Source organism: Pagrus major, chromosome 9 (genome assembly GCF_040436345.1).
Source record: "Pagrus major chromosome 9, Pma_NU_1.0".
In the NCBI taxonomy this organism is placed as follows: Eukaryota; Metazoa; Chordata; class Actinopteri; order Spariformes; family Sparidae; genus Pagrus; species Pagrus major.
Genome location: NC_133223.1, coordinates 22207160 through 22223562, shown reverse-complemented (window position 1 = coordinate 22223562; position 16403 = coordinate 22207160). Strand labels below are relative to the sequence as shown.

At 41.3% G+C, this 16403-nt stretch overlaps 1 protein-coding gene across 1 annotated transcript; it reads left to right on the top strand.

The window, feature by feature from the left end:
• Nucleotides 1-511: 511 nt before the first annotated feature.
• heg1 (heart development protein with EGF-like domains 1) lies at nucleotides 512-15756 on the top strand. Its single transcript, XM_073473773.1, has 14 exons — nucleotides 512-940; nucleotides 8528-9764; nucleotides 10115-10626; nucleotides 10735-10848; nucleotides 10950-11072; nucleotides 11184-11287; nucleotides 11393-11448; nucleotides 11705-11865; nucleotides 12159-12293; nucleotides 13310-13352; nucleotides 13450-13487; nucleotides 13637-13724; nucleotides 13846-14023; nucleotides 14157-15756. Exons 1-14 carry the CDS (start codon nucleotides 667-669, stop codon nucleotides 14298-14300), a joined length of 3207 nt encoding a protein of 1068 aa, XP_073329874.1. The 5' UTR covers nucleotides 512-666; the 3' UTR covers nucleotides 14301-15756.
• Nucleotides 15757-16403: the final 647 nt, after the last annotated feature.

The window sequence follows — 16403 nt, the reverse complement described above, 5'->3', positions numbered from 1 at the left end:
GCAAAAATTGGCTTCAAACCCCGATTGCAGCCAACTAAACTAACTGAGCTAACAGCAGCTAAAGTTAGCCGCAGTTAGCCGCAGTTAGCAGTCACTCTGGTGATGTGCTGCCCCCTATTTGATTGGAGTATGAATTTGACAGGTGGCCAAATCTTACACATTGCACCTTTAATAAACAATCCTTAATTGTAGCCTTCAGTTTTTAATGGGGCTGGTGGGTTGCCAGGTCCCTCAGAATCAGTGAAGTGAAGCCTTGTTTGTTTGATTTGTCTCTAAACTTTAAGGCTTCCGACAACACCTGAAGGCAGCAGAGACAGCCACTGGGTTGAATAACAGGACAATGTGAGCACCACCACAGTGTGTGTGTGTGTGTGTGTGTGTGTGTGTGTGTGTGTGTGTGTGTGTGTGTGTGTGTGTGCAGGAGGAGGAGGAGGAGGAGCCCGGGCTCCTCCGCCGTGATAACAGGCTGCTGCCTCGGCTCTGTTATCTTCCGTTCCCCGCCGTCCGAGCAGCGGACCTCCTCCGGACTGCACCAGGATTTCATCTAATTCTTATGAAACTTCAGTAAACGCCGGAGCGCTCCTCCCATGGTGTCCCCGGGAGACTCCCCGGCCTCTACTCGACTTTACGGAAACTATCGGCGACCGTTTTGGGGTCTTGAAAATCATGGAAACGTGGTTTTTGAATCACGTCCTCGGTTTGTCTCTGTCGGTGCTCCTGCTGGGTCTACCGGGGCCCCTCGGGGCAGGGACCCCCAGTAACAACAGCACGGACTCGGTGACGGCAGGATTTCACTCTTCTACCGCCACAGATGAACTCAACGACATGGACAACAATGCAACTTCAACTTCATACTCCAGCGAGAGTTTATCACCATCACAGAGGAACATCCTGCTCACACACACTGCTGAGACACACACTGCTGCTGCTGGGAGCTCCGGTAAGATCTCTGTCACTGAGGCCTGCGGTGAAGTGAAACTCACACACTTAATGTTACTTCAGTTTGCAAAGAAAAGGCTCCTACTTTTCATTTGAACCCCATTAAAATGAGTTATAGCTGGAGGACACAATAGAAACCAAGCAGCAAAGCTCATTTCCAGCTCCTTCATTTCAGTATTTTTGTGTCTTCAGTTAATTACCACTTTGTATATCCAAAAATAAAAAGTCCTTGTTGTGGACTGACTACTTATTATGAATGAAAAATAGACATTTCTTAAGCTGCTCCTCTGTGAATTAGGCAAATGATATGCAGCATAGGCAGTGTCACATAACAAGTGCATAGCTCTGTTATTTTCTACAGAAGGGCTGTCACCAACAATTATTGCAATTATAGATTAATCTGTTTATTATTTCCTCGATTGGTTGATTAATCGCCTGCTCTGATAATTGTGAAAGATAACTCCCAAGGCCCCAAGTTTAAAGGTGCAATATGCAAGAGTTTTTGCAATTTGTTTGCATGATAATCAGCCTAAGCCCGTCCCCTCAGCTCCAAGTCCGAACCGCTACCTGCACAGCTAACTGAGCTAGCCGGCTAATAGCAGCAGCAGTCAGCGGTTATTCCGGTGGTGTGCTGCCCCCTGCTTGTTTGCAGTATAGATCGACAGGTGGCCAATTCTTACGTAATGTGCGCAGTTTAGTATCACGACTGAGAAAATAAGGAAATATACACGTCAATCTATTAATTATTACTAATTGATATATATATCCATGAATGAGATAATAAAATGCTGAATATCAGATCTAATAGTCGATAATCCATCGAACCCTAGTATAAAGTATATACATACATGTAAATATGTGTATAAGTTACTTTTACCTGTACTTTTGTTACTTAAGTTCACGTATTGCCAGAAAATAACTTTTGATTCTTAAGTACAGGTAACACCAGATACTTTTACTCAAGTACTATTCATGTAGTTGACTTTCACTTTTACCAACGTAATATTTTAACATGATATCTTTACTTTTACTCAAGTATGACTTTTGGGTACTTTTAACAACACTGAGTAAACTGAATTTCTTTGGGTTGTGGACAAAAGACATTTGAGGACGTCTTCTTGGGCTTTGGGAAACACTGATCAACATTTTTACAAATTTCTGACATTTTATAGAGAAAACAACTAATTGGTTAATAGAGACAGAACTCCACAATGAACATGATTGTTGGTTGCAGCCTTAAATCGTGTCACTGCATGATGAAAAGTGTTTTTAAAAGCTCATACTGTACGCACACACCTGTGGTTCTGATATGGAGGAGGGTAAACCCGCTATCATTTTACTTTGATGTGTGAATAGAAATTTGCCCACCTCTTCATACTGACAGTGTACGACTCCTATGATGATCTAGATATCAAATCTGATAAGCGTCCTCGCTCTTCTGACACTTTTACTGGCTTCCTGTTTGAGTTGAGGAGTTGCAACAAAATGTTGTGACATTTGTTCCCCAGCTCATACAGGTGTTGATAAGGTGTATTGTACCTTGTGTCCATCGGTCAAACCTCTGCTTTTCAAAGACAGCAGTGTTACTTAGAGCATCTTATCACATGTGCAGCATGTGGGACAGTAGAGTTCAATAGAGTCCTTTGATGAGCTCAATCCATGTATGAAAACATCATTGTTATAAATACATAGCAATGAATGAGATATGACCACATGAAGAGAAGCAGGCGTATCACAGAGGGACTGGGATCCTTTGAGTTTTTGTATATTAGGTCCACGTGGTGGAGGGAAACCACATGTGAACCACGTACAGCTTCTCACTTCTGCTCTGCACAAGGCCCAATGTTAATCACACCCTAAACCCTAAAAGAAGAAAACCTTTGTCATTTGAGGTAAAAGCCACAGTCACAACTACACATGCGCCACTGTGGTGTCAGCTGAAAGCAGTCAAAGTGATAACAGAAGAAGAATCAAGGGCTTCAACTGATCAGAGAGCCAACAGGGATCTGCTAATGATTTGATCCCTCAGAGGGTTTCGTTACAGTGCTGCACTGTGCTGGAAGCAAAATCCTTCTGAACTTAAACCCCAGCCAGAGGGAGGAAAGAGAGATTGAAGTTCTCAGGGCACAAACAAAGACATTTTGGAAAGCTTTTCTACCATTTACCATAAAACTTTGATAAAGGCTGAACAGAGAGCATTAGACGTTTATTAAAGTTTTGCTTCCTCTTTTTAATCTTAAAATAGCTCCATGCAACTGCAGTCAGATACTCCTGTTATCACCGGCATTATATTACCATTACTACTACAGTACTAATACTTATTAAGGCTGGGACGATATGCTTATCTTCTCTTTTTATTTAAGCAGCATCATTTCTATACTGCATATACAAGTGGTAAACAAAATACTGCAGCTATCTCGTATGAAATTGAACTTGAAAACTGTCCTTTTGAAACCACAGACTTGAAAATAAAAAATATAGGCTAATACAGTTAATAAGAATATATACTTTATGGAGTGCTACATTTAGCTACTCATCAATAAAACTGTAATAGATAAGATATATAAAGTATATGGTGCTGTCCTCTCCTGGCATGTAATGTTTCATATACTACACTAGGGTTGGGTTATACAGCAACATTATATAATTGCCATGATATGAGGCTATTTATAGTCTTGGATTTTGGATATCATATATTGTGATCCAAGTGATGTAAGTGTTGTGTTTTTCTGGTCTTAAAGGCTACATTACAGTTAAGTGATGTAAAGGAATATGGTGAAAAATATGATATTTGATTTTGTTGCCCAGTCCTTGCATTTATGAATGACTTCAAAACATCGAGGTATATATTATATGTCATCATGGCCTAAAAACTGAGATTTGTTGCTTAATGTCAGTCGTGCTGGTTGATTTAAGACTGGGAGCTGTCCAGTTTAGTTCCACAGAAACAATGTGAAGGGCTAAAAAGTAGTTATGACGTCGTGGAAATGATTCACTTTCCTCTCGTTGATTTCACCCACATTCACCTTTCCTGTCGTGGACCAGCTCTTCAGCTCACAGTCATCTGGTGACAAACTCACAAACTGAACTGTGACCTCAACATTTGGTCACCGAATAAAGTAAAAATTCCAGGTAACAGATGAGCTTTCAGTATCTATCTGTTGGCAAGAAAACACCGACCATTACGTTCACAACACTGCTACGTCATACCATCGCCCATGCTCATTTATATGCTGAAACTACTGCACTTGCAATATGCAGACCGCAGAGTTTGTGAAGTACAGCAGATGTGAAACCACGACACTGACAGCCGCGTTAACACACGAGAGCTGAGAGATAAACTGCAGAGAATCTGGGAGTGTCCGCCACTTGTTGCCAACACCACGTTCCAGTCTGAGTTCTGTTGCCCGGACTGCATCGAGAGAGAGAAAATGAAATAATGAGAGAGACACATGCAGAGGAAGTGAGTGAGAGAGAGAGAGAAATAGAGTCGAGTGGCCCAGTTCTCCCCACAGACTCCCTGTGGACCGGCTGTTCTGCCGCTGAACTCTCCCCTCCTTTGGTTTTGGTTGGTGGCTGCTGGTCTCTACGTGTTGGCTCTCCGGATGCTTTTTCAAAGACCAACGCTTGTCCTCAGTGGACTGCTGTTGTTCCAGTGCTGGGCTTCTGGAGACCAGCCAGATAAGAAGCTGTCAGAAAGTGATAGGCAGAGAAAAATCCTTTTGGTCAGAGAAAAACCTCACACAGACCAGCTGCCACTTGATGGTTAAATACTTCTATTCAGCCCTTTTGATGCTCATTTAAAGCTGCACTCTTTTATATTTATATGTGAATAGTGGATAATATGACTTTGCGTAACGTGACAAGGTCCCTTGTTGTGTTGATCTCACAGAGAATTACTGCACTTTCCCTCAGCTCTATGGTGCTTGTTAGCATCTTTCAGCTCCTTGTTTTGGTTTTACTGCAACTTCACTCAACTTCGATTCAGCTCTCATGGCGCCCTTTCCAGCTGCAGTACCCAGGTGTTTTCAGCTAAAGAACTCCTTGGGTTGGGCGATATGACGGTATTTACCATGTGATAGCAGAAATGTGTCCCCTGGAACAGATTTGGCAGTAGTGTTTCCACCCTAACAGGCTGGCTTCATTGAACACGTAACGTATGCGGTCCATTGGCGGAGCGGCTGATGCAACCCTCAATTCCACTGCGATCGATGCAGCTGGCTACACCAGGCATGAGAGCAGCGTGTTCCACAGAAATCCTCTCTTTTTTTAAACAGAAATGTGTCATACAATATTTTGTTAAATAAAAATGCCTGTACACAGGAAATGACTCTGTTTGCATTTAACTAACAGTTGGTGGTTGCTTAGTGACTTTATCTGGCTTCCTGTAGACGTTAACTTACCCATGTAACACAAACTCAGTGAAAAGTTTTAGTTTCACAGCTCTGTGCTTGGGCCATAGCTGAAGACACAAACTGAAGCTCATCATCTTGGCTATATTCCACTGGACATCAGCTCCACTAACGGTCTGCATACCTTATATGTTCAATTTAGCCAGAGAATGTGTCTGCAGATCAGGGTTGGATTTATATGTGGCCTCGCAAAATCCTGCTGCCTTGCAAGGTATCGTGATTCCCGCAGCAGGACCATGACGTGAGAGCAATAGTTCGTGGTGGTAATGTAGGCCTACCTCTAAGCTGGTTTGCCAACAGAAGAAGAGAATGAAAGGAAAACATGGAAGAGGAGAGTGAAACTGAAGGATCCTTCGCTTGAAATGATTGTTTTTGTTTTGAACTTTAAAGCATGATTTTCTCGTCTTTCGTTTTTAAATCAAGTGTTGTCTCACGTGAGGCAGCACAGTTATTTAGAACCATTTCTGTATTGAATTTGCAGAACAGTTGCTGAATCATGACCTGTGCCTTGATGTAAGATTTTGGCCGTGTCACCCACCACCTAAAACCGAGCTACTGTAAACCCAACCCTCAAACGACAGTGAAACAAAGTTAGCGGCTAGCTAGTGAACATAACAGAGCCAAAAGAGAGAGTAAATATTGCACTTAAATTAGTCAGGTGGCCAGAATGAATGCTTATGTTGCCCCTTGTTTGTCGATATGTACAATAGAGCCTGATATATACTGGATACCAATGTTGATACGGATATTTAGGGAGTAAAAAATTTGGCAATACCAGCCGATAAACACACAGTTTATGCAATTATCCCTCGATTGTGGTTATCAAACACTTTTGACTAGGGATGCACGATTTTTTTCAGCAGTTCAGCACCTGTTAAGTCAACAAAAGCAATTTGGCTTTGTATTATCAGCTAGATTTATAGGTAAATTTTCCATTATCGGGCTGATAATTTATCTGCCTGATATATATCGTGCATCCCTACTTTTGACAAATTGTCATTTTACAATAAACTTTATCATCTAAAATAACATTAGTGCACTAAAACAACCCTTGAAATCACCAAAGCATCTTTTTCTGCAAAATAATCTTTAAAAAAAATAAAGTTTTTTGTAAAAGAGATCAACTTAAAAGGTAATGTGTCCATGTTGTAAACTTGCTCCACTGCCAAGTGTCGAAAAAAATCAGTGTATGTAGCTTTAAAGTAGTTCCCTGTTTTGATACTGGCAGTACAGCTTTATTGACACTTGACGGTGAGCATTAAAAACAGTTCGGGGGCGCTCCACAGGCCTGGCTGTCTTATGTAATTTCAACGTCCCTAAGTTGATCTCTGTTTGTGATTCCCGTCTCTATCTCTACTAACGAAGGCAAACTGCGGAGAAATAGCAGTAAAACAACAATCCCTATTCTGTAGCTACATTCTTTTCTGACACTTCACTTGCGGTAATGTTTGGGTGTTTTTTTTATGACTTAACAACAATTTTGTTGCCAGGCTAAAAAAAAACCTCTCCACAGACACTGAACATGAAAACACACCCAGATCCATGGTGACAGTTGTTCTGGCGGTGCCTTGTGCTCGCTCAGCTTTAGGAAGGAAATGGCTGAATCCCAACGGAGACAGTCACCACCATTTTTAGGACCTCATTCCTTTGTTAGAGTAGACGAACCCAGCTGCCAATTGTTCCCCACCCAAAATCATTGCCTCTGCAGCAAGAAACAGAACTTCTGACAGCATCTTCCTCCTTTATGTAGTGTACAGAGGAAAGACACAGCCTGGTGAGCCCCCTCTGGTGGCCACAGCTGGAAGTCAGCTACAGTGTGTATGTAATTTAAAGTTAGCTGATATAATTAATGTTGTTCAGAAGGTGTTCTGTATTTTTCTACAAGTTAAAGGAGTTTACTTCTGTTTGTAACATCCCAAAGGACTAAGGAGAGTTCTCACTTCTACTGCCCTAAAGATGTACAAACTCCATGAAGGTCTTAAAGGTGCACTATGTAGTTTTGGGTACGAAGAGAAAAATCTTCATTGACTGATGTTTTTATGACTAAACAAACTACATAAACAAACTCTCTTCATTTTCATGACTGAATAAACAAACTGACCTTAAAGGACAACACAGTTTCATACTGTTTTACTTTGTTTATATGTGGCGGACCCTGCCACCTTTCTAGCTTTAAACAGTGTTCTTCAATTCAGAAAATGACCATGCCATAGAAAATGTATAATTAATGCTGAAAACTGTTTTTAAAATCTTTAGTAGCCACAAAGTGGGGATGTGGGCTTCAGTAAAAGCTAGTTTATTGCTAATGCCAGCCTTAGCTAAAGCTTAAAGTAAATTTACTTATTCCTACCTCTAAATGAAAAATATCAAATTTGATTAACTGAGATGTTTATTCAGTTAGTATATTCCACATAACCAATCTGCATTCTGGTTTGGTTAAACAACATTTAAAAATGATATATTAATCAATTGATTTCAGTATAGATATTTAAAGTACAGGAACATACAGATACAAAAAAACAGAGCTACAAGTAAGGATTTAATCCCTATGATCCATGGACTGTAAATAATTAAAATACAGTTAATTTTCTTAAACAATCTAGTTGAAGCAGACAAAAAGATAAAAGAACATTTGTAGACACTACACAGAGTCCAGAGTCAACACACTGCAAAGGGCTAAAACTAACATTTTTTTCGATAATTAATCTGTCTGTTAGGACCGATTACATTATTTTGATTTTTGATTAGTATGTTGTTTTTTTTTCTTGTCAGTTTTATTTTATAGTTTTTATGTTATTGTTTAGTCTGTAAAGTCTCGGAAAACAGTTAGGTTCCCATGGCCTGACTTTATATGTCCAACAAACTGTTGAAAATCAAAATTATTACAGTGATATAAAAAAGAAAAAAAGCAGCTTTTGCCACATTTGAGAAGTCTTAGCATTCTTCTTGGTATTTTTGCTTGATAACAACTTTTAAATGATTCATTAATTGATTGATCATCAAATTGTTCCAGCTGTAACACTGGGAGACAGCCTTATGTTGGAAACCTCGGAAAACATCCTTGAAAGTATTAATTTTGAGCTATTGGTTGCAAGGATGAATGGGTTGCTGTTGTTAATATAGAGGATGTTGTTAGTGTCAAATTTGTTGAATATGATCTTTGTCTCTTTCCGCAGACACTGAGCAGACACAAACATTCACAGAAACAAGCAGCAGGTCACTAGAAGCTGTGAGTCTGTCTACTGAGCCACTCATCTCCACCCTTGTTGTAGCCACCACTGAGGCTACCACCAGCAGCAGCAGCAGCAGTAGCAGCAGCATCATCATCAGCAGCAGCAGCAGCAGTAGCAGCAGCAGCAGCAGCAGCAGCAGCAGCAGCAGCAGTAGCAGTAGCAGCAGTAGCAGCAGCAGTAGTAGCAGCAGCAGCAGCAGCAGCAGCAGCAGTAGCAGCAGCAGCAGCAGCAGCAGCAGCAGTAGCAGCAGCAGTAGTAGCAGCAGCATCAGCAGTAGCAGCAGCAGCAGCAGCAGCAGCAGCAGCAACTGGAAAGACTTTGTTAAAACAGACCATGTGTCAGACGCCTCCCCCGCTGTGTCCTCGGAGGCTAGTTCCAGGATGTTGACCGAAAAGGCCAGAACGCCCCAGGACAGCACAACCCTCCGACAAGGAGACGCTTCATCCTCGATGTCCCACACAGCCGTCCACACCGACAGCACCTACACTTCCACCACCATCAGCCGAGCTGGGGAGAGGACCCTGCTATCTGTCACCTCCTCTTCCAGCAACAGCACCTCCTCTGCCTTTACAGAAGACTCCAGCTCCCACCCCTCTACCTTGGGTTTTTCTGCTGGGGCTACAGAGACCGAGGACTACACCCACAGTGCCCCGTCCACCAGGACCGACAGCAGGGACACAACAGACCAACACATGACCCACTCCTTCTCAGAGACTGGGAGCCCAGAGGCGTCCAGAGGAACCCAAAGTTTAAACAGACAACCTAACGCCACCCAGCATCATCACACCTCAACTTCAGAAGAGACCCCCAACTCGACACCACCTCTCAGAGTGACAGAGCCCAGCACCGACCAATCTGAAGCATCAGTTTCCTCCACACCTCTGGTCACCTCTCCCCCAGAAGGTCCTTCAGACATCTCAGGGACTGAGCAGGAGTCAGGCACTAGTGTTGGAACCTCCACTGAGTCCTCCACTGGAGTCCACAGCTCCAGCACTCAGAACCAGCAGGGCACTGAGGGGGTCTCATCCCAGACAAGTGAACAAAGCGTGAGCTTCGGTCTGACCACAGGACCCCCAACAGTCAGCAGCAGCACATCTGTACCGGATGACTCTCTAACAGTCACTCCGGTGTTGGTTAATGACGTCTTCCCCACCACCACACCTGTCACTGTCACAGAAAGGTATTTTTTTTAATTAAAGTTTTGGCTTAACTAACGATTAAATAAATAACAGGGTAATGGGACAGACAGTGTAAAAGACATTTGTGGATAGCATGGAGTCCATTATTATATATATTTAATTATTTTTTTATCTTTGGTGGTATAATAGTCAACTTAAGAAGACTGAAGTGATTAAAACCTTTCTATCTGTCAGTAGTGGCTCTAGTGCCCCCTACTGACAAGCCTTCAATATGTTGAGAGATCACTGCAGTTGTAATTTCAGTCCTGAGGAGTGTTATAAAGATGAAAATGTTCCTTAATGTCCTTTTCAGTTAGCCTCAGTCTTGATTGATTTGTTTTTTCTTTAACAGACCACATATAACAGAGGAAAACACTTTCAAAGCCACTGCCTCCACCACCACCACCACCACCACCACCACTACTACCACATCCCCCTTACCTGCAACCTCATCCTCCAGGTTCAGCAGCACCATCAGCAGCTCTACTCCCGAGTCACCTACCGATGCCACCATCATGTACACTATGCCCTCCACCACAGCCTCCACCCTGGCCCTGCAGACCAGTCCGACGCACCCAACTCACCGTGAATCATCGAGCCAAACCCAGGGGCCCTCAACTGGGATGGCTAACCCCACAAAAGTCACCACCCTGCAGATAGAAACAAGTACAGGCACTCTGGGAATCACCACAGCTCAGAGCCAGCACATCACCACCACCTACACCCACAGCACCCCGACCAAGAGTACAGAGGCTCTGCAGACCACTGGAAAACAGGCAGACAGAGGAACTACAGAGCGAGTGGTGACGACAACACCCACTGACGTCAGATCCACCAAGGCACCACCACCGCCGCCACCACCAAGTGAGTGGTTTATACTATTCCTCCATTGTAACTGACCATCCTTGACATGCAGTTTTTACAGCTACGTTTACAGCTGTTAAAATGGCTGCTCTCCTCTTTAACCTACAGGAAACCCCTGTGTGTCAAACCCTTGCATGAACGGAGGGATGTGTGTGAGCGATAAAGGGCATCAATACACCTGCCACTGTCAGCAGGCGTGGACAGGACCGAACTGCAGCCACGGTGAGCTTCTCTTCTCTTCCTGACAGTTTGATGGGTTAAAAATTAGTGTTCAGGTTCATGGATTCAGTCTTCTATAATCTAATATTATAACACCTGTCCAGATGTGGATGAGTGTGAGAAGGACCCCTGTCCCGTCGGATCCAGGTGTGTGAACACGCGAGGCTCCTTCAGCTGTGAATGTCCGCTCGCCTTTGACCTGGAGGACGGACGCACCTGCACTCGAGGTAAAACCCTGTTAATACAAAACAATAATTGAATAATAGATTTTAATAATTCGCTAGTTTTCCAAAAGTTTCTTATGATTCATTGACTTATTTTTTTGTTCCCCTCTGTAGCAAAGACGTTTCTGGGAACATTCAGTGTTAACAGACTGCCACATGACCCTGTCGTCTTCAAGAGCACCACCATGCATGAGATCCAGAGGGAGATCATTCAGCTGGTGAGAGGCAGTCCACATCACCGAACCATCATATTTCTGAGAAAATCTCCATTGGGTTTATGTCTATTATATCTGACACGCACTCTCTTCCTGTCTCCACCTCAGCTCAACGCTTCATTGTCCGTCCTCCGAGGTTACAGCCGCTCACTGCTGAGTAAGAAGTAAGTTCTTGCCATTGCTGAACCATCGTGTGTAATTTGTTGTTATACTTTCAAAATCTCAAAAGGGAAAAAGTGGTTAGAACTACACAGAATTTAGCCTCTTGATACAACAGTATTTAGCTGTCATCAAAGTAAATCTAGCACTCTCTAAAAAATCTACCATGTCAGAAAAAAAAAAAGCTGAATTTATTAGGCATCAGGATTGTTAAATTTATTGTAGACCTCTGTTATGACCTCCACTGATGTCTCTCCATAGAGAAGAGAACGGGGTTCGTATCTCAGCCATCAACATGTTTTCTATTTCCACCAACGTGACGAGTGCTGAGGTCTACAACAGCATCCAGATGTCTCTCAGCAACTGCAGCTCCTCATTGGCCCACTGCCGGATGGTGCTGCACCACCAGCTCACCTATCACGGTAAGTGTGAAAATATTTAATAATCACAATGAACTTCAGCTCGTTTTAACCATATTCAATCCAGTTTTTACTACTTTAATTGCGGTTGAGGGCAGGGCTACCCAAAGCAGCTGTGAACATGTTTGCAGCCAGCAGAGGGCACAATTTAGCCACAAATAGCTTCCTACTTGGGACTATAGTTCACAGGTGCAGGTGCACAGATGAGCTCACATATACAGCAGCGGTTTTATGAAGTCATGATGGATTCTTGTGTCATTCTAATCCTGACTTATTGTGTCCACATTTTGTTACAGTTGAAAGTCTGTGTGTGGCCCAGAAGACTCAGTGTGACACGGAGCGCTCCACCTGCTCTGACAGCAGCGGTACAGCCCAGTGCCAGTGTCTTCAAGGATACTATAAACATAACCCCGACGACCTGTCCTGCTTAGGTATGTGTGTCTGTCCGCTTAGACACAATGGGTGTTTTCTGTTTTGAACAGCTAAATAAAATATGACGAAGACTAAATTATATTGTAGCACTCAATAATGTACATAAAATGTAAAAACATCTAAGTTGTAATAAAATGTGCCTTTAACCTGATCGAAAATGTCATATAAGCTTATAATGTAATAACTTGACCAACAACAACAATAATGTAATATGTTTCAGTTGGGTCTTTTTTTAAATATAATACTGATGATGTTATAATTTTGACAGATAATGTAATAATGTAATAATTGATGCCTTTTTCCTCAGAAATGTTAAGCGTGCATGAATACAACATTTATAATACTGTTAGTGTCAAGTAAGCCTACTGAAAACATTAAGATTTGACATTGTCAGGATATTATTACATTATTGGGTGCTACAGTAACCGATGAAGCAACCCACATGTTAACCTGATTAGAATTAAAATGCTCCAATATGATTTACTGCTAAAAAAAAAAACAGGCAGTGATGACAAACAAGTAAACTTTTACTTGCTGACAAAAACCAAGGAACCTAAAAAAGATGGAAGGGTCATTATATCACAGAGTCTTGCTTCTGTGCCAGACTGTGGTGACAGGTGTATTGAAGTCAAATGGAGATGCATGGAGAAACACACTAAAACCCAACATATCTACATCGTCACATTCAGACAACTTAATTAATCCCACCAGGCAACAGCTTGCCTTGCACACATAGTAAAACATACAGTTACATGTAGACACAAAAATGGGTTTTAGTGTGTTTCTCTACACATCTCCCATAGACTCGCACCAAAGTAAGATTCAGTGACCTAAAGACCCTTCCTTTTTTTAGGTTCCTTGACAAAAACAAGAGGAAAAAGTAGATTACTTCAAATTGAATGTGAATATTTATGAAATTAAGGATACTGAATATTAGCAAAACAATACTGAATTGTGAATTCTTCATACCAAGACATGTAACTGAACATTTTCTGATCATAATTTCTTGTTTTAGAATGTGGGGATGGCTACAAACTGGAAAATGGCACCTGCGTTCAGTAAGTTCAACTTTCCTTTCTGTCACACTATGAATCCAGTTGCACTGAAAGATGTAAGGCCAATTTCTTAACTCAGAATCTGTTTCTACCCTTTTAGGTGCATGTTTGGATTCGGAGGATTCCAGTGTGGAAATTGTAAGTGGCTCTAAAAAACCCTGAACACACAAAATGTAACATACTCAAAAGAATATTTTTTCTAAATCCAAGTCAAGAAATTTGCTTTTGTGATCTCGGCATATGTTTTTAAAGTTTAGCATTTAACATGCTGTTATTTGACGTTGCAGTTTACAAGCTGATTGCAGTCGTGGTGTCACCTGCAGGGGGCGCTCTGCTCCTCATCCTCATCATCGCTCTCATTGTCACCTGCTGCAAGTAAGACGGTGCAGTAATCTGCTGTGCACTACTGTATTTTCAAGTTGATGATTAAAAAAACAAGTCATCCTAAACCCAAATTACCAAATATTAAACTTTTTGAAACTGTTTGACCTCAAAGGAAAGACAAGAATGACATCAACAAGATCATCTTCAAGAGTGGAGACCTGCAGATGTCCCCGTACGCAGACTTCCCTAAAAGTAACCGCATATCCATGGAGTGGGGCCGGGAGACCATTGAGATGCAAGAGAACGGCAGCACCAAGAACCTGCTACAGATGACCGACATTTACTACTCTGTAAGGAAACAAACAATTCAATTTTCATTTGATGTCATTGTTCGAGTTCAGTTTTGTGTTTTTTTGATACAAGAAGAATCTGCATATTAACTTCATCCTGTACATTTTCTGTTTTCTGTTTTCTTTCCCTCAGCCTGCGTTACGGAACTCAGACCTGGACAGAAATGGACTGTATCCATTCACAGGCCTGCCAGGTTCTCGCCACTCATGCATCTACCCCGCCCAGTGGAACCCCTCCTTCATCAGCGACGACTCACGAAGAAGAGACTACTTCTAACCGCCTCACTCTGAACTCAAAACACACACACACACACACACACACACACACACACACAGAAACGTAGCATACACTGACCATTGTGATGTGTCACAGTGATGCCAATGTGTGAGCCACACTGTTTCTGAGAGCCCATCTGCATTCGTGGCTGCACACCATGTAAATGTGTGTGTGTGTGTGCATGTGTGCATGTTACCAAAGTGCACATTTTTGCAAGTAAAATGTCTCCTGAGAGTGTTCGTGTATAGCCATTTAAGTGTTTTTGCATGTTTTGGCCCATTTACTTCAGCTCACACATCACACCAATGCTGTCGCGTTAAAGATTTGCTTAATGTGTTTTTCCAGCCTTCCAGGGAGCCACTGATTCTCATTTACTTCACCGTGTGATGAAAAAACAATTTGCAGACGCTTGAAACATGCTCGAGGTAGTCCATCCATATTGGTAAACATCACATCTGCCAGTTATGTTGTTGTTGCTGCCTGGTAATGCAGCGCAGATTTCCTAGAAGAATCTGGACTGCAGTAATGCATGCGAGATATGACATCACTTAGTTTATTCACAGAATGAATAAATGTGAAATAAATTTCATGAATGTGAAATTTAGGAATGGAGGAAAAACACATTTGAACTAAATAAATACAAAACAGCAGTAATGTAAAGCTTATTTGATGTGTAGCTAATAGACTAGAACATGCAAAAACATTGAAATGGCCCTTTAAGGGGAGACACAACAGGTGTAGGGTAAAGAAAAAATCTGATATTTGATATATTATCTAATTAAATATGCACTGAGATCTGACTAAAATGTATATTTTGGATGTTTTTTTCTGAAAGAAGACATGTAATGGAAGCAAAGTAGCCCCAAAAAAATGTTTCTTACCTGTGGTGTCTCCCCTTAAGTGCTGAAATATGGATTAAATGCCACTGCTGTGATTAGAAAATAATCAGTTTCTTTCTTAGATAATAGTCTGAGAATAAAGTATTGAAGAAAAAGACAAGAACAAACCACTGAAGGATGCACAAAGTTCGGTTTTATGCCAAAAGAAACTGAGGAACGACTCTGAATTCTGATGCCAACCTTTATTTATTCCCCGTATGTCCGAGTCCTTGACATGTAGCATAATGGACATCTCATACACACACACTGACAGACGTAAGAGGGATAAACCTGTGGCTTTAAGTGTGTGTGTTTTTGTGCGTGTGATATAGAGAGTGTGTGTCTGAAGTATTAGAGGTGTGTGGATGTGTGTGAGGAATAATTATCTGTATACCAGAAGGATCATAACTGTCAATGAGAGTTTGAATGTAAAGATGTATCATAATTAGTTTGCTGTTTTCTGACATGGAGTATTATTTTGATGTGACTGTTTTCTTTCTTTGTGTTCATGTGATCTGTTGATTCTGGCGTTTTAGTCAGACGTGCTTATTTAAATAAAATAAAAAAATTGCACAACAGTTTTTCTCTGACTCCATTTTTTTTTTTTAATTGACACAATCTCTACTGCTTGGCATTTCATATTTAATCATTTTAAATTCAAAGAACTTTAAATGCATTGCAAATCTGTTTATTCTTTAATGTCACAAAAAGCAACAAAACAGTATGAAAAATTAAAATGTATATTATGATAAAACCAATTTCACAACTAGAACATAGATGTTTAATCAGTTTATTCTTGATCCTGGATATAATCATTTTTCCAACACGAAAGAAAAGGCCCTTTTTTGCATTTCCCAGAGATTTCAATCACATCTCAAGATTTTCATCAGTGTGTGGAGTTTGCTTGGTTGTCATGGAGTTAAGATAAGTATGTAATAATACAACATATTAAATGGTGACACCGACTACAGTAAGTTATAATTTATGTAATTCCATATGCTACAAGGATGCACCGGGATGAAGACCATGCAGTTGAAAGCTACAAATAAGTGGATAATGAGTCAAGGTTTTTTGGACAAACTATGTTGTTACTAATTGAATGAAGCTGCACTGAAATCAGGTTTATGAGGACAGCTAAGGCCTCCATAGCTGGACATGGTTGCCAAGTTCCCTATTAAGTAGACTTCATGTTTTATATTATGTTATACTATTAAATTACGAATCA

Excerpts from the sequence above, each read along its gene's own strand:
- heg1 (XM_073473773.1), top strand. The coding sequence starts at position 667 with ATGGAAACGTGGTTTTTGAATCACGTCCTCGGTTTGTCTCTGTCGGTG. Across the intron at positions 9,765-10,114 it reads CCTGTCACTGTCACAGAAAG|ACCACATATAACAGAGGAAA; the intron begins GTATTTTTTTTA and ends TTTCTTTAACAG. Across the intron at positions 11,866-12,158 it reads CCACCAGCTCACCTATCACG|TTGAAAGTCTGTGTGTGGCC; the intron begins GTAAGTGTGAAA and ends ATTTTGTTACAG.